Source organism: Stomoxys calcitrans, chromosome 3 (assembly GCF_963082655.1).
Source record: "Stomoxys calcitrans chromosome 3, idStoCalc2.1, whole genome shotgun sequence".
Lineage (NCBI taxonomy): Eukaryota > Metazoa > Arthropoda > Insecta > Diptera > Muscidae > Stomoxys > Stomoxys calcitrans.
The window spans coordinates 19259237-19277322 of NC_081554.1; the positions used below are offsets into that span (position 1 = coordinate 19259237).

At 37.9% G+C, this 18086-nt stretch overlaps 2 protein-coding genes across 4 annotated transcripts in view; one reads left to right on the plus strand and one right to left on the minus strand.

The window, feature by feature from the left end:
* LOC106086438 (small ribosomal subunit protein RACK1) lies at nucleotides 1–1829 on the plus strand. Its single transcript, XM_013251121.2, has 3 exons — nucleotides 1–188; nucleotides 320–531; nucleotides 988–1829. Exons 1-3 carry the CDS (start codon nucleotides 80–82, stop codon nucleotides 1621–1623), a joined length of 957 nt encoding a protein of 318 aa, XP_013106575.1. The 5' UTR covers nucleotides 1–79; the 3' UTR covers nucleotides 1624–1829.
* Nucleotides 1830–6047: 4218 nt separating this feature from the next.
* Nucleotides 6048–18086, minus strand: part of LOC106086422 (protein phosphatase 1L) — a 47607-nt gene continuing 35568 nt past the window's right edge. For all 3 annotated transcript variants that reach the window (XM_013251107.2, XM_059364251.1, XM_013251106.2), the window contains exons 3-7: nucleotides 12387–12719; nucleotides 11885–12179; nucleotides 11670–11813; nucleotides 11412–11584; nucleotides 6048–7127 (exon numbers count right to left, since the gene is read on the minus strand). In XM_013251107.2, the coding sequence (XP_013106561.2) occupies nucleotides 6758–7127; nucleotides 11412–11584; nucleotides 11670–11813; nucleotides 11885–12179; nucleotides 12387–12719 (1315 nt within the window). In that variant the 3' untranslated portion in view covers nucleotides 6048–6757. The remainder of the gene's footprint in view (nucleotides 7128–11411; nucleotides 11585–11669; nucleotides 11814–11884; nucleotides 12180–12386; nucleotides 12720–18086) is intronic.

The following is an 18086-nucleotide window of genomic DNA, read 5'->3' on the forward strand; positions in this document are numbered from 1 at the left end:
TTTCCTTCTTTTTCACGAAACCTTTTTCGAGGTTGGACGTCTGCTTGATTGCGCTCCGCAATAAATTTTTGGAAAGAAAATGTCTGAGACTTTGCAATTACGTGGTACCCTTTTGGGACACAATGGTTGGGTAACACAAATCGCCACCAATCCCAAGGACCCCGATACCATCATTTCGGCTTCCCGTGGTAAGTTGGTTAAGAAGTGTTCTTTTATGGTGATTCCATGAATATGTTTGGTTATGTTCAATGAATTATCCACTAAAATCTTTGTAATCCTTGGGTTGTTCTTATGAAATATGATGTTTTATTTATTTTAGACAAGACCTTAATTGTCTGGAAGTTGACCCGTGATGAAGATACCAACTACGGTTTCCCCCAGAAGCGTTTGTACGGCCACTCTCATTTCATCAGCGATGTTGTTTTGTCTTCTGATGGTAACTACGCTTTGTCCGGTTCCTGGGACAAGACCTTGCGTTTGTGGGATTTGGCTGCTGGTAAAACTACTCGCCGCTTCGAAGATCACACTAAGGTGGGGAATTTTGTTTCATGCGATTTTTACTGTTGATAGTAGGGGTATAGCCAGGGAATTCGTTAGAGCATCTAAGGCCCGAGATGCAATCTGGTATATACATCTTTGAAGAGGATTAGGTGCCTTTTTGTAGTTGAGATTAGCTTAGATAGTTTAGTTGAAAGCAAACCTTTTTGCAATATGGCACCAATTCCAAGATAATAAAAATGTCGCCCATGCGGGGCAGAATTTCTGGTTGAGAATAAGAGAAGTCATGGTCGTCATCTCTGCACAACTGGATTTGAAATAGCTCTTTGTCTTTTCCCATGTAATGAGAGCGAGCAGTGTAAGTGTTAATGTCATAAAAGAAATATGCAAACATACAAATATATTTTGGGTTTTTTTTTCAAATTTGATTTGCTTTTTTGTATATGTTGTGATTGTCTAGTGAACTAATTGTGTTTTGTCTTATTACAGGATGTTTTGTCCGTTGCCTTCTCGGCTGACAATCGTCAAATTGTTTCCGGCTCTCGCGACAAGACCATCAAGCTGTGGAACACTTTGGCTGAGTGCAAATTCACCATCCAAGAAGATGGCCACTCTGATTGGGTATCCTGCGTACGCTTCTCTCCCAATCACTCCAATCCCATAATTGTCTCCTGCGGTTGGGATCGTACCGTCAAGGTCTGGAACTTGGCCAACTGCAAGTTGAAGAACAACCATCACGGACACAATGGCTACTTGAACACCGTCACTGTTTCCCCTGACGGTTCTCTGTGCACATCCGGCGGCAAGGACTCAAAGGCTCTCTTGTGGGATTTGAATGACGGCAAGAACTTGTACACCTTGGAGCACAATGACATCATCAATGCCTTGTGCTTCTCCCCCAACCGTTACTGGTTGTGCGTTGCCTATGGTCCCTCCATCAAGATCTGGGATTTGGCCTGCAAGAAAACCGTCGAAGAACTCCGCCCCGACATTGTCTCCAATGGCTCCAAGGCCGACCAACCCCAATGTTTGTCCTTGGCCTGGTCCACTGATGGTCAAACCTTGTTCGCTGGTTACTCTGACAACACCATTCGCGTATGGCAAGTCTCTGTTTCTGCTCACTAAATTCCTCCTCGTATTTCTTTTGCATCAGGTTTTACAATTTCTCTACACATTTTTATATACTGATGACACGCCTGAAGTGAAGACGAAGAAGAGCAGCAAAGAATGTATGAGAAATGTGTTACATAATAAAATGTATTTCAAATAATGTTCTGAGCGCTGATTTGTTTATTATATAAACAAATAAATAACAAGTAACAAAAAATGTACATTATTTTGTTAATTTTACTTTTTTTATATTGTGAGACATATGGTTGTTGCTCTGGGTTTGGATTTGCCGAATCCATGATTCTCGTAGATTAGCTGTATGTATTTCTACAAATTGTATTCTAGCATTAAGGCTACACATTAAATAAAATAGGATTTATTTATTAGAAATATATTGGTCTTTGATGAGGTAATTTTATAGATAAGCGCAATGCAGACTATCATACACATCTGAGGCTTGAGATTTAAAGGTGGTGTTTGATATGAAAGTTTTCCCAAACAATTTGAAAATAATTCTCGAAATAACATTAAGTTTGTAGTGTTGCGTCTTTTTTCTAAACTAGATTTTTCAAACTACTCGCACAACCAATAAATAGTGGAAATTTCTCAAAGTTGAGCTTAATGATAGGAAGAACCTTTTTTTTTGCAATGCTTAAACACTCGCAATAGTCGAGGGTATCTTTGAAGGGTAAGCTAGGGAAAACGAAAATAACGAGGTACATTCGAAGAGCGACCAGAGAAAACATGACAGCTGCAGATATCCGTCTCAGTTCCTATAGAGGAAGGATTGATGCCAACGTGCAGGATGTGTCCCGAATGTAACCAGAGACCTCAGGCCACCTGTTTTACTGCTAAGCCAGATCCACACGACTCAGACCCAGATCCCTCTAGACACACCCCACCTTAGTCGCAGAGCTCCTGGACTTTCCCAAGTTCCTAGAAAGAAAACAATACAACACAGACCTATTGCTTGGAATGTACGGGGTAGCATTCAAGTCCGGAAATGCCGGAAGAGAGCCATATAACGTGTTCATAACTCCAGTATGATACTTGTATGGTCTTTACTTGAGAAAGATCAAAAGCAATAGATTATTCTGTTACACTGCTTACACTACTTCCGACATCGAATGGCCTATTGGGTCCCGGGGCAGATGCTGATGACCTAGCAAGATATAAGAAGATACAACCCAACGTCTCTGAGTTTAGGCCAGTGTTGTCCAGCTCTTTACAGAAGTGTTGATGGCAAATCACACGTATTCTTGTTCTCTCTGTTTCAGTTGTTGTTGAGACAGCAACGAATGCATTGACATTTTTTCTCAATGGAAATCTACATCTACTTTGCCTCAAAAGATGACTGATATGATATGGTCCTTCCATGTTAGTGTCTGATTAATAATTACACCAAGATTTTTTGCTTTATATACCTGTTTGATTGCGTTATTTCCAATTTGCACAGGGTATTCGCACACCACTTCCTGGCAGCGGTTTGAAAAAATTATGAACTTTGATTTGTTTGGATTTATGTGCAGTTTGTTTTCCATAGCCCACATGTTGATATTTCTTAAGTCGGTGTTTAGCTTCTCTATTCCATGACATAGTTCTGTCTTTGAGCAATTCAGATAGATTTGTACATCGTCTGCATAGATTTGGACATTTGAATGTGTCAGTCTGGTTGGCAGTTCATTTATACAGCCCTATTCTGAATAACAATTCCCTTTGAGTTTATTCCCTTTTCCCCTATTCTGAATAACAATTCCCTTTGAGTTTATTCCCTTTTCCCCTATTCTGAATAACAATTTACTGCGAGTTTTTTTCCTTATCCCTTTTGCCTTATTCTAAAACTTCGAAAAAGGGAAATATCTCCCAGGGAAAAAAGTAGCTATTCTGAATCGATATAAAAGGGAGAATGAGACGATAAACTTGGGAAAAATTCCCCCAAACAAATGAAAGGGTGTTAGGTTAAAAAATTTTTAATTTTATTGTTTTTATAAAAAAGTGGTACCACTTCGTATTGTTTACGAACTATTTAAAATGTATGGACATTATTTTTCGATTTTTTATCAAAACCAAGTAAAAATTTTGTTAGGTTCTCCCGGTTTAAATATGTCATGTACTCACCATAGAACATTTTCTTAAGTTTTTCAATTTTATTAGCACTCCGTTCCGAGTCGGATACTAAAAGGATGTCCCTGATCATTGAGCTTAAAGAAGAATCGGGCGGCACTCAATGATGTGCAATAAGCCTTCTGCCTGTTCCTTAATGGAATGTTGGTTGGCAATTATTCAAATATACTTGGCGCCACATTTGGCAGTATTTACTCCACAGGAATAAGAATAAATCCATAATTCGCTTTTCGCCAGCACTATGTCCAGCAACCGTCCCAACCACCACCACAATTTAGATAAAAAGGCGTATCAGGCAGACAAACACAGCATTTATGACGACGAAGTAGAAGAAAACCTCTATACTACGATTCAGCCACCTTAACTCCTTTTCGCAAGGGAAAACGCCAACATGCAGGATGTGTGCCCCGCATGCAACCAGGGACAGCACGACACAATTAATCTATTTATCTGTCCACCAGACCACTCTGGAAGCATCTAATTTAGCCAACGATTGTTGGATGAAGACGGAAAGTTGTTTTCACAACACAGACAAGCTGGTGACAAGCTGTAGGCCATAATTGTGCACTATTAAAATACAAAAATTAAAACGAACATTACAAAAGCAATACTAAACTTGTTTGTAAACTTTTTTAGTAACCTTTATAACTTCTCTTTGCTTATTATTCTATTTATGTTTTTTTTTTTCCAAAAAATAACAGTCAAATGTTTAGCCAAAATAAAACAGCTGAAGCAAAACAGCTGTTTTCGAAAATTCGAAATTCCCTCTCCCAAAATTTTCTTCTCCCCATTAAATCAGAATAGAAGGATTTTTAGGGAGAAATTAATTCCCTGGGAGATTATTCCCAGGAAGTTTTCCGAATTGGGCTAATACATACAAAATAGAAACGGTTCCTTGAGGAACTCCCTGCATTATATGCAATGGTGTGGAAACGCGATTTCCTACCATGACAGATATTAGCTTGGTTGCAGTGCTAGTGCTAGATATTAGCTTGGTTGCAGTGCTTGAAAATTTAAAAAAATTTTTAAGCTTTCTGCATAATATGCTATGGTCAACACAGTCAAATGCTTTGGAGTGATCTAACAATACAAGACAGGAAAGCATTCCATCATCCAAACTTGATCTTACTTTCTCGGTGACATCGATAAGTGCAGTAAGACAGCTGTGCATTGGTCGAAAACCAGACTGTCTATTTGAAAGAAGTTTTTGTTGATTTAAATACTCATATATCTGCTGATGAACAACTCTTTCAAAAGCTTTTGACAGGAAGGGTAGGATTGATATGGGTCGATATTCGTTTGCAGTTTTGGGGATTGAAATGACTTTAGCATATTTCCAGCTTCTGGGATATTCACTCGTTGTCAAAATTTTTAAAAATATGTGTTACGAATGGCAGTATAAACTTTGATAAATTTTGGGTTTATGGTGTCTAATCCTACAGCATCAGATTTTATAGACAGGCAACATTTTGCTACATCACTGGCGTGTACGCATGAGAATTCAAATGAAGAGTACATTGGAAATACATTCGATATGGGCAGCATTGGACTATCTATTGGGTTGCCCAAAAAGTAATTGCGGATTTTTTAAAAGAAAGTAAATGCATTTTTAATAAAACTTAGAATGAACTTTAATCAGATATACTTTTTTACACTTTTTTTCTAAAGCAAGTTAAAAGTAACAGCTGATAACTGACAGAAGAAAGAATGCAATTACTGAGTCACAAGCTGTGAAAAAATTTGTCAACGCCGACTATATGAAAAATCTGCAATTACTTTTTGGGCAACCCAATATGTTGGTGATGGTAGATTATGAGCTTTGGGCATTTAAGTTATGTGTCGCTTTTTTGAAAGCTTCATTAATTATATCAGGATCCCCAAATTTTATTAGTGGTGTTTTTTCACCGATTCCTATTTCGTGTATTGTTTTCCACTTCCAATCTAAGACATGTCATATGTTATTTCAAAAACATAAACTCTGAAAGTTGTACACGAAAAATTTAATAAGTATGAAAAATTTAATATGACAAATGGATCTTGGAACAAATATGCAACTTTAGCTATTAAATCCAGTTTTTATTTCATCGAACATACATGTCGATACATGTCTATAAAAAAAAGAGTAGAATACATGCCGAGTAGAGGGCGCTCTATTCGTATTCGACGTGCATAAGACAAGTTATATGAGTACAGAAAGTGACAGCTCATATGACATGTCTTATCGTCTAATGACAGCTTTAGCACGGTTTTACTTATTTTTCTTCATTTTCCAATTTTTTTCGGCCTATGTTAAAAACTAAAAAATAAACACCACATTTCTTTTGTAATAATATTAATATTTTAATAGAATATTTTCGTTTATTTGATAGTTTGCAATCAATTTAAAACTGAAACAAAAATCTAACTAAAATTATTTTTGCGTTTTCAATAAATAAATTATGCGTATACGAATTTTAAATAAAAAATATATTTAATCAACAGGGGGTTTGTTGTGTGACTTCAAATCATAAACATAATTGTAATTACAAATAGGCCAATTGTATAAAACTACGAAAAATAATAAAATAAAATGAAAAAAAAAAACAACAATAGCTTAAATACATTAAAATAAGAAAAGAACAAACAAGTCAAATTTGAATGTTCCCATGATAATCAGGCGGGTTTGATTTCGAGATATACAACTGCTGACATATACATAAATACATACATACATGAGCATAATGTATAACAAAGCGAGATAGAGAGAGTTTCTAATTTAAAATATATAAGAAAAAATACAATGAATTTTTTGTAAAACAAAAATTAATTTAAAAAAAAAATGCTCAGCGTTTACAAAAAATATTTGATTTTTCTCTTAATTTTTCTTTGGGCACTTTTCTCATTTTGTTGATTTTTTATATGTATTTTTTTTATTATATACAGAATAAGAAAAAAAAAACATAAAGCTGTTTCTGTGAGCTCTTCTCAAGAATGCCATGACTTGACCAGCCAAGAGACTTTTTAACAGTACATCCATCGATGAGTTCTATTTAGCTCGACCACTATTTGAACGATTCAGATTGGTGCTGGCAATAAGAGATGCCGCCGATTTTGAATTATCCTTAAGGTTGTTATTCGCTGCCGACGATGATGCCGCTGCAGCAGCAGCTGCTGCTGCTTCTGATGATGACGATGCAATGTTTTGTGTTACCGAACCTCCTATACGATATATGCCATTCTTAAAGGCTATCACAAGCACAGTAATATTGTCCACTGAACCGCGTTGATAAGATTGCATTGCCAATGACTTAGCTCCGTAATCTGGTTCATGTAGATGGTCCTTAATGTATGAGCAGGCCTCCTCATTGGTGAATGTGTCCCATAAACCATCCGAAGCCAAGATGAGAAACGAGGGTCTGAAAAATAGAGAATGATTACAATTAATGAACCGCTCACAGATGAAGATTTCTGTATATAACAAATAGGCAAGTAACTGTAAAAAAATTGTTAGGTTCACAAATTTAAAGGGTTGTTTGATAAGCTGGCAATAAGAAAATATATGTAGTACTGCCTTGTCGAGAACATATTGGGTTGCCCAAAAAGTAATTGCGGATTTTTCATATAGTCGGCGTTGACAAATTTTTTCACAGCTTGTGACTCTGTAATTGCATTCTTTCTTCTGTCAGTTATCAGCTGTTACTTTTAGCTTGCTTTAGAAAAAAAGTGTAAAAAAGTATATTTGATTAAAGTTCATTCTAAGTTTTATTAAAAACGCATTTACTTTCTTTTAAAAAATCCGCAATTACTTTTTGGGCAACCCAATAATTAAGCAGTGTATTTGTTGAACTATACCCTCTATATGGCGAGAAGTATGAGTAAGACTAGGTTAGGCTGATTGGGTTGGGATTTGTTCGATAAAAATAAAAACAGTTTTCATTATGAACTACCAAAATCATTTATTGTAGCAAGATTTTTTCTTGAACTATGTTATAAAGGGTGATTTTTTTGAGGTTAGGATTTTCATGCATTAGTATTTGACAGATCACGTGGGATTTCAGACATGGTGTCAAAGAGAAAGATGCTCAGTATGCTTTGACATTTCATCATGAATAGACTTACTAACGAGCAACGCTTGCAAATCATTGAATTTTATTACCAAAATCAGTGTTCGGTTCGAAATGTGTTCATTCACCGTAACGTTGCGTCCAACAGCATCTTTGAAAAAATACGGTCCAATGATTCCACCAGCGTACAAACCACACCAAACAGTGCATTTTTCGGGATGCATGGGCAGTTCTTGAACGGCTTCTGGTTGCTCTTCACTCCAAATGCGGCAATTTTGCTTATTTACGTAGCCATTCAACCAGAAATGAGCCTCATCGCTGAACAAAATTTGTCAAAATTTGAACACATTTCGAACCGAACACTGATTTTGGTAATAAAATTCAATGATTTGCAAGCGTTGCTCGTTAGTAAGTCTATTCATGATGAAATGTCAAAGCATACTGAGCATCTTTCTCTTTGACACCATGTCTGAAATCCCACGTGATCTGTCAAATACTAATGCATGAAAATCCTAACCTCAAAAAAATCACCCTTTAGAAAATCATCCCTTTGATAAGCTTTACTTTACTTTAATTGGCTATAACAGAACATTTGTTCCACTAGCCGATCGTAAATTAGCGTTCCAAGCGCCTCGATCTTCTGCTTGCTTACTTTAACTTTTTTCAATTGGCTATGACAGAACATTTGTTCCACTAGCCGAACGTAGAATTGCTTTCCAAACTCCTCGATCTTCTGCGCTTATTCTAAAATCTCTAACACAAAGTTTCGAGGTGTCTCCCACCACTTTTGGTCTTCCCGGTTTGCGTGTACCACCGTGTTTGCCCTCAAAAGCCTTCTTTGCTGGAGCTTCTTCATCCATTCTGACAACATGAGCTAGGCAACGCAGCCGTTGTATTTTGATACGTGTAACTATGCTAACGTCGTCATACAGCTCATGGTTCATACGTCGCCTATATTCTCCAATTACGCAAACTGGTCCATACATTTTACGAAGAATCTTTCTCTCAAATACTCCAAGCACTGCATATGCATCCCTCGTTGTGGGGAGCCGCTTGCTCCAAGATCTGACGCTCGCCTTAGCCGCCCCTAACCTGGGAACAGACGCCGATTTTGACAATTGGTTATTTGAAGGCGCCAATAACTCGCCTTGTCATCTCGAGTATCATTGGCATTCAGTATTTAATTAAGACCCAGTGCCACCTGACTTCTCACTGCGACTTTCCTCTCGAAAATCGCTGACTGTCCGCGGCCCTATTTGCAACTACTCCGCATAAAAACCGAGCTTTCCATCATCCGCAACCTGTGGACGAGCCCGATAGGTTTCAGCTAGGCTTCCCGTGGTAACGATGGACACCACACATGTCGGAGCTAAATGTGCCAGCCTGTGTGGTGCTAATAGTTATCCCGTGTCGGCCGAGATACTTCCTCTAGCTAGGGTATGACAATGGGCCAAAATCGTCTTCGTGCGAAGTCACCTTTATGTGTGGCTTATTTCGTCCATAGTCAGTCTGCCCAATCGTTTCCAGTCTGCCCGGCAAACAAACCATGCGAATGGTGCCATCCTCACAGAAGGCGTTCATTTCCGTCTTACACTCCCAGACTGCTGGTGACCTTACTGTTCACATCCGTAAAGATATTCAAACTCGACGTTTTCGCGTTAACACCATATTACATCACGCTTTCCGTGATTGCCCTGATCTCCGCCCGCAGATCCAGAAACAGTATGTAATACCTTGCCACTGGCAGCCGTGCCTCGCACTCGACATATCATCGCTTCGATTATAACGCGTAACCTGTTCCTATGCTCTATCCATTCTCTCATCGCTTTAAGTCTCAAGGATAATCTGTATGTCTATGGATCGGATATCTAGAATGGTTTCCAGTGCCCTAGTGGTCTCCAGAGCCCGTCTAAGACCCTTCTTCCCTTCTCCATCTTGGAGAAACATAGCATACGTAGAAGAATCTTCTCCCAAGGGAATGTATATCCAAAATATTCCCTCTTAATTATTCCGCTGACAGGTAGCTTATGACCTCTTCTTCTTCTATGAATATTTTATGCCCAAAATGCCGAATTCTCTCAGGCTGAATGCAACCTTGACGGTAAATTTCCTTTGGGATCAGTATTATTCCGAGCCAGAGTAGTTTGGATTTACGCGAACCCTCGAACAATAGTCTTCTATCAACTTCCAAAACTAAGGTTGGTCCCCATGACATTTAAGGCATCATCGTGGTAGCTCAGCTATGTTATTCCATTGCGTGTAGCTTAACTGGCCAATTCACACGTCGCTGCTTGACAGTAGACCACAACTCTCCAATAACGGCACATACATAAGTAACAATGTTTCAAGTGCTCCAGACACCATAAATTTCACTTGCCTTCGTGGATTATCCTATAGATATCTAGATTCTGTTTTTTATATCTGGCGTCATTAGAATCGAAACAAATTCTCATATGCGACTTGGTTTGTTTTTCGGACTGTCTCTTGTTGTTGTTGTAGCCACATTGCATGTGGAGGTAGCGATCCTCGCCAAGTTCCTGTAGGTGAGCAAGCTGGTTCCGGTCCAAAGAACCGATTGCCGTGAGAACAGAGTAGCCATTTGTTATTTAAAGGCGTCAATAACTCGCCTTGTCATATCGAGCATCATAGGCACTCAGTATTTTGTGCAAGAGCCGGTGTCGCCCGGCCTCTCACTAAGACTCTCCGCTCGATACCACTGATGGTCCGCAACTGTCGTTGCAGCTACTCCGTATGGAGCATTCTACTATACGCAACCTGTTGGCGCGCCCGGTATCTCGCAGCTAAGCTTCTCGTGAGAGCAATGCACAGCACACAGATTGGACCTCATTGTTCCAGCATGTGTGGTGCTCACAGCTATCTCTGTATGGTTATATTAGTACTGCGTTGATTAAAATTTTAGCTCGAGCCCAAGGTAAAGTTAATTTTTGTACAAAATAGTTTCTATTTATTTCATCCAATATTTCGTCCTTTCGTTGAAGAACATCATCCGGGATGCAAAGGCAAATTTGCCCATGAACATTCCATTTAGTAACAGGCAAACTTCTCACACATCAATGAGTGCAGTCTGATTCAAGTTCAAGCTCAACGATAAGTAGCCTCCTTTTTATAGCCGAGCCCTGGCATAGTACCTCAAAATGTCGCCAGCATTGGGAGGTGATAACCACAGTTGAAAATTTTATGATGGTCTTGCCAGGATTCGAACCCAGGCGTCCAGCTTCAAAGGCGGACATGCTAACCTCTGAGCTTAAACTTGAATCGGACTGCACTCATTGATATGTGAGAAGTTTGCCCCTTAGTGGAAGGTTCATGGGCAAAATTTGCAATCTGTTTTCGCATATTTTAATGTATTAATTACACGGATTATTTCCTTTAATTTAATTACACGGATGATGTCCTTCAACGAAAAAACGAAATATTGGATATAAAAAAATAACGATTTTGTAAAAAAAATTGACTTTACCTTGGACTTTGAATTTGGAATTTTAATCAACACATCTTGAGAAGCATATACGTATCTATAGTAGTGTTGCTTCAATAAAAATCCTTACAAATCTTCAAATGTTGTTAGCCTCAAGAGGTGCTTTGGTATATGAAGGATGAAGGTGGTCTACTTACTTATGGTCATTTAAATCGAAAGTTAGAATATCTGGATTTGCTATGACTAGATTTTTGTCTTTTAATGGGTAATCACCCAAAGCTCGTGAAGTGGCCAAAATACCAGCTACGCGCCATACTCCTCTGAATGCAATAAAACCGCCGGCATCATGTATGCGTTTACGTTCTCTAACCTAAGAAATCGAAAAAAACAAAACAAAGAATAGCAAATTATGGTGTCATGCGATACTAGTATCCAACAAAAGGTCAAAGCTGTACCTGTTGAGGCTTATGATCAAATGACAGTGGTATGGCTATGCCTCTAGCATTACACATTACTCCACGAGAGTCACCTACATTTGCCACAATTAAACGGCTGCCATGGACAATGGCAATTAAAGCTGTAGTACCGGCTATGTTGGTCTGCAAATAGAAGAGCGATGTTTATAAGAGCAAATTTTTCGCAATAAAGTGTACTTTGTAATTGAACTTACCGTTTTCTTAGCGGCCTCCACTAGTTTGTGATCGGCTGCCAGCACTTCGTCTGTTATCAGTTTGCCAAAATTTATTTTGCCATTTTCCAAATAACAGCTGGCATCGAACTGCTGTGGCGGCTCTGCATCTTCACCATTGCCATTTGAGTCTTTGTTATTGTTATTGAAAAAGCTATTCTTCGCACTGGAACCACCGCCCACACCACGTAGCAGAGAGTTCAGTTGCTGGGTAAAAACATCTGAAGAATCCTTTTTATCATTGGTAGATTTGCGACTGGTGCAGTCATCATTTACACTAAAAAAAAACGATATGTTTACGAATAGATCAAATCTAGAAATATGTTGTTACGGCAGTGTGTTATGCACTGAGGCGGCAGCCCTTGCAGATGAATGATTTCATCGGGTCAATCCGGCACGAACAACCGGCTGCCATGGACAAAATTTCTATGAAATTTTCTCTAAATACGAAAAGTTTTGTTTTCCCTATCCCATTTCTACATACCTCGTTGTTTTTCGTAAACTGTCACGACGTCGAAGAAAAGGTTCATTTTCCTTATTATCACCACCATCTTTACGACTGGCTTTTCGTTTCAAATATGGACTGGCATCGTATTCCGCATAGTCTTTATCAACATCGGCAGCATTTGCAGCCGACAAATGTTTCTGTTCCAATTTCTGGGCATTCAGTAATTTTGTCGTCTCAATGACCTTATTGTAAATGTTCTTAACCAAAATATCTTTGGCGAAATCGGCAGCGAATTCACCGCCATGTCCATCGAAAATGGCAAAAAATGAAATGCCCGTATTATTATTTATGTTCTCCTCCAAAATGAATCTGCAAATAAACAAAGGAAGCAAAAAAGATTTGAAATTATCTAATATACAGTAGATGATATTTACAAATAAATGTATGTACAGTGCCACACATAAGTATAGGCACAACCATCAATTTTTAATTGAGCGCTATTTTTCAGCCCTGTCTTCCAGTCTACTCAAAAAAAATATTTTTCCGAAAGAACTCATGTTTTTACATTTTATTTTACAAAAACATAACGCGATTTCATCGCACAAGAGTAGTGGCACACTTACATCATCTGCTATATTTTTTCCCAATTTTTGCCATTTGGCAACTCTTTTTGCAAAAATATTGGTTCCTAAAATTGTCTACCGTGTTGCTTTGTTCGTTGCAATTGGTTCCTTAAATTATCTACCGTGTTGTTTTACCGTTAATTTAAGTTTTTTGTTAAAAGAATAAAATTATATGCAGATAATACAAAAAATGGCCCCAAAGCAAAAAGAAACGACTGTATGTGATCGAAAAATTATAATGCAGCTTCACAGCCGAGGAAAATCGTTTGCTGAGATCGGTCAAATGATGGACAGAAGCCGTTTCACAATTCAAAGCATCGTCAACTGGTTTGAAGGGGAATCAAATTTACAAAACACAAAACGCTCTGGGCGTCCCCAAGTTTTAAGTGACCGGGAGCGTCAAAAGATAGTGTGAGATATTCAAAAGGACCCCAAAAAAACATCAACACAATTAACAGCTGAAGTTCAAGAGGAGACTGGAAAGAAAATTCATCCCATGACAATCAGAAGAGAGCTTCATGAGGCCGATTACAGTGCTCGAGTTGCTAGACGTTAGCCGCTTATTTCTTTAAAGAACCAGAAGAGGCGCATAGCCTACGCAAGAGAACATGTGAGCTGATCGAACATCCTCTGGGACCAAGTGCTATTCTCGGATGAGAGTAAGTACAAAATGTTCCGTTCTGATGGCCGCTCTATTGTATGGTAAAAGCCCAATACGGCATATGAAAAAAAAAATCTTGCACCTACAGTCAAACACGGTATGGTTATGGTTATGGTATGGGGTTGCATGTCGTCTGCGGGGGTTGGTGAGCTGGTCTTCATAGATGACATTATGGACAAAAAAGTAAATTTAAATATTTATAAAGGAAAATGTAAAAAAGCGCAACAGGACAATGACCCCCACATGCGTATGTGGGTAATAATGAATATCGCACATGACCCGCCACATCCTCCGCAATCTCTAGACTTCAAACCCATTGAGCATTTGTGAGAGGAACTGGATAGACGTGTAAAAAGGCGGTCCATTTCCAATAAGTCCGAACTTTAGCAGGCACTTATGAAAGAATGGCAAAAAATAGGGGAGGAAACTACGAAAAAATTAGTGCAATCCATGCCAAACCGCAAAAGGGGTTGCCAACTTTACACTAAAATTTTTAAATTTAAGATATAAATATAAGAGTGCCAATACTTTTGTGCGATGAAACAGCTTTATTTTTTTGTTAAATAAAAAAGTTTAAAAAATTTTTTTTGGAATAAAAATTTCTGCATTAGTTACGTAACACCATGGGTTCTTTTTGGACTGAAAAATAGCGGTCAAGTTAAAAATTAATGGTTATGCTAATACTTATGTGCGGCACTGTATGTATATTTATGTTTAAAGCTTGTACATATATGTATATCATTAATATGGTATGTAGGTACATAAATATAAACAATGTGTACGGTTTTATTTTGGCTATTCCGTATTGCATTGGCCGACCCCATGCAAACTCAATTGGGGGCACGTCTTGCGAAATCCAAAACATTGATGATTTCTTTATTGAATTCTGAATTGTGTGAGCAAAAATACCATTATTATGGCGAATATAAAAGGAAAACGCATTTCAACTTGAGGTTGAATTGAAATTTTAACAAAAAAAAAAAGAAATCGTTTATATGTTTTAAAATTGTAGAAATCTTTAACAATAATGACAGATGCCAAATCAATTTCAAATGTATTGATCGTTGCACAATGCGATAAAACAAAACAAAAAGGGGAAATATGTCTAAGTAAAAATAATCTTTAGTAATTTTTCGAAATAGACAAATGGGATCCATCTAGGTTTAAGGTATTCAATTTCAAAACTGACACCATAGTGGACATCTCACTTCTATCCATTCAAAATTTCGAAAAAAAAGTATTCTCATGTGTTCAAAAATGACAGATGAATCTCCATTGCTTTATTTTTCGCCCCCGCAGTGCTTTGTGGGAAACATATCAGCCATGTGGTCTCTTTATCACTATTAAAAATATTATAATTCTCCATTTTACCGACTTCTGTTATCACTCTTCTTTGGATCCCTTTTCATGTGGGCACAACTGGCAATTAACTATCTGATGAGGCTGCTAGGACGGCTCTGAATCTTCCTCATTTTCCCAACCCACCTTGTTTTGAGGCAAGTTTAACATGGCAGAATGCCTTACAAATGTAGCAGCATTAAAAAAGGGACACCCACCGCTGAAAAATTTGTTGATCGATATGATGATATCGAGGAGCCTAACATAACTCGCTGTCCCATATTTCAGCGAAATCGGAAAATTAATGCGCCATTTATGGACCCAAGACTTTAAATCGAGAGATGGGACTATATGGCAGCTATATCCAAATGTAGACCCAAATATTGACCATACTCGGTACGAATGTCGAGGATCTTAACGCACATTGTGCTAAATTTCAGCGAAATCTTGTAATAAATGCCCATTTAATGGACCTAAGACTTTAAATCGGGAGCACAATATATATAGACCGATCTGAACTTTGCCCAAAAAGTAATTGCGGATTTTTTAAAAGAAAGTAAATGCATTCTTAATAAAACTTAGAATGAACTTTAATCAAATATACTTTTTTACACTTTTTTTTAAAGCAAGCTAAAAGTAACAGCTGATAACTGACAGAAGAAAGAATGCAATTACAGAGTCACAAGCTGTGAAAAAATTTATCAACGCCGACTATATGAAAAATCCGCAATTACTTTTTGGGCAACACAATATATAGGGAACGGATGTCGGAAGTAGTAAATTCGAAATAGGCAAAATCCGATCCATCCAGGTTTAAGGCTTAGATTTCAAAACTGACATCATCGTGGACAACATCTCTCCTTGTGCCACATTTTAGCGAAATCGAGTAATAAATGCGTCTATTATGGGCTCAAGGCCCTAATTTGAGAGATCAGCCTATATGTCAGTTATATCCAAATATAGCCAGATCTTGGCAATACTCAGTACGAATCTCAAGGAAAATATAGCGTTAAATTTCAACGAAATAAGATAATAAATGTGGCTTTAATGGACCTAAAACTTCAAATCGCAAGATCGGTCTATATGGGGGCTATATCAAGATATAGTGCGATTTAAGCCGTCTTCTAACTTAACCTGCCTATAGATAAAAAAATAAAGAATCTGTGCAAAGTTTCAGCTCAATATCTCAAATATTTCAACAGACAGACGTACGGACGGACATGGCTAGATCCTTTTTCAATTTTTTACGACAATCAAGGATAGAATATATAAATTTTTCGGGTCAGAAATGGTTATTTCGATGTGTTTCAAACTGAATGACAAGATGAATATACCCCCACCCTTCGGTGGTGGGTGTAAAAATATGTCATTTTAATTTTAAATAAATTTTTCTCAGAGTTCATTTATGTGATTTTATTAAAATCCTAAGCAAATTTTGCATTCCAGGGCGTTTAATCTTTGAATAAATATGTTGCGTTCTTCCTTTTTAAGTTTTGTCATTCAGATTGAATGATGGCACAACGTGTTTTAATAAACGGCGATAAGATTTGCCGCTTAGCTACTCGGTGATGGCATTTTTCTCCTTACAAACTAAACGAGAAAGTCCGCTTAATGGGTAAATAAAACACCCCTACTATGATAAATGCGAAAAAATTTTTTTCCATAAAACCCAGTTTACACTGCTCTTTAAATCTGGATTTTATAGCTCGCTCATCTGTTTTCCCTTTATAAAATCAGCTGACGAGAGCCTTAAATCCGGATTTAATGAGCAGTGTAAACGAGCTTTAAAGGAAATTTTATTTTTTTATTTGTGTGTCACGTGAACCCATAGGTTAAAACTGTTTATACCATCCACCATAGGATGGAGCATACTAATTTCGTCATTCTGTTTGTAACTCCTTCAAATATGCATCTAAGACCCCATAAAGTATATATATTCTTGATCGACATGACATTTTAAGTCGATCTAGCCATGTCCGTCCGTCTGTCTATAGAGAGCACGCTAACTTTCGAAGGAGTAAAGCATAGCCGCTTGAAATTTTGCACAAATATTTCTTATTAGTGTAGGTCGGTTGGCATTGTAAATGGGCTATAGCGGTCCATGTTTTGATATAGCTGTCATATAAACCGATTTTGGATCTTGACTTCTTGAGCCACTAGAAGGCGCAATTCTCGTCAGTTTGGCCTGAAACATTGCATGAGGTGTTTTGATATGATTTCCAACAACTTTGCTAAGTATGGCTTAAATCAGTCCATAACCTGATATAGCTGTCATATAAACCGATCTGGGGTCTTGACTTCTTGAGCCCATTTGGCATGACGTGTTTCGTTATGACTCCCAATAATAGTGCTAAGTACGGCTCAAAACGGTCCATAACCTGATATAGCTGTCATATAAACCGATCTGGGATCTTGACTTATTGTACAACGGCTTCTTCCATGACCTTCAACATACGTGTCAAATATGGTCTGAATCGGTATATAGCCTGATTCAGCTTCCATATAAACCGATCTCCCTATTTTACTTCTTGAGCCTCTAAAGGGCGAAATTCTTATTCGAATTGGTTGAAATGTCTTCTACTATGGTCTCCAACATTCAATTCAATTATGGTAAGAATCGGACCATAACTTAATTTAGCTCCAATAGCATAGCAATACTTATATTCTATCCTTTGTCTGCCTAAAAAGAGATACCGGGAAAAGAACTCAACAAATGCCGTCCATGGTGGAGGGTATATAAGATTGGGCCGGCCGAACTTAGAACGCTTTTACTTGTTAAGTTGTATAAAATGGACAGCGATATAGGGTCTGTTTTTTAGCATTACGAGTATACATTTAATGAAAGTCAGGTATACTGGAAAGATAACCATTGTCAAGTTGGACTAGATAGATCGTTATCGTTATCACGCAATAACAGTCGATAACAAGTACTATCACGCAGTAACAGTCGATACAAGTACTTGGTACAGTTGATATGTTTTATTTTTATCTTATCACAAGTGCAAATCATATGTTATGGATGGAATATCAGTGCAAAGTTGTCACGAGAAGATTAGCTGGGGGACACTGGGCGAGTCCACAGGTTGCGGATTGTGGAATGCAGCACGTTAGGGT

Excerpts from the sequence above, each read along its gene's own strand:
- LOC106086438 (XM_013251121.2), top strand. The coding sequence starts at position 80 with ATGTCTGAGACTTTGCAATTACGTGGTACCCTTTTGGGACACAATGGT. Across the intron at positions 189-319 it reads CATCATTTCGGCTTCCCGTG|ACAAGACCTTAATTGTCTGG; the intron begins GTAAGTTGGTTA and ends TATTTATTTTAG. Across the intron at positions 532-987 it reads GCTTCGAAGATCACACTAAG|GATGTTTTGTCCGTTGCCTT; the intron begins GTGGGGAATTTT and ends GTCTTATTACAG.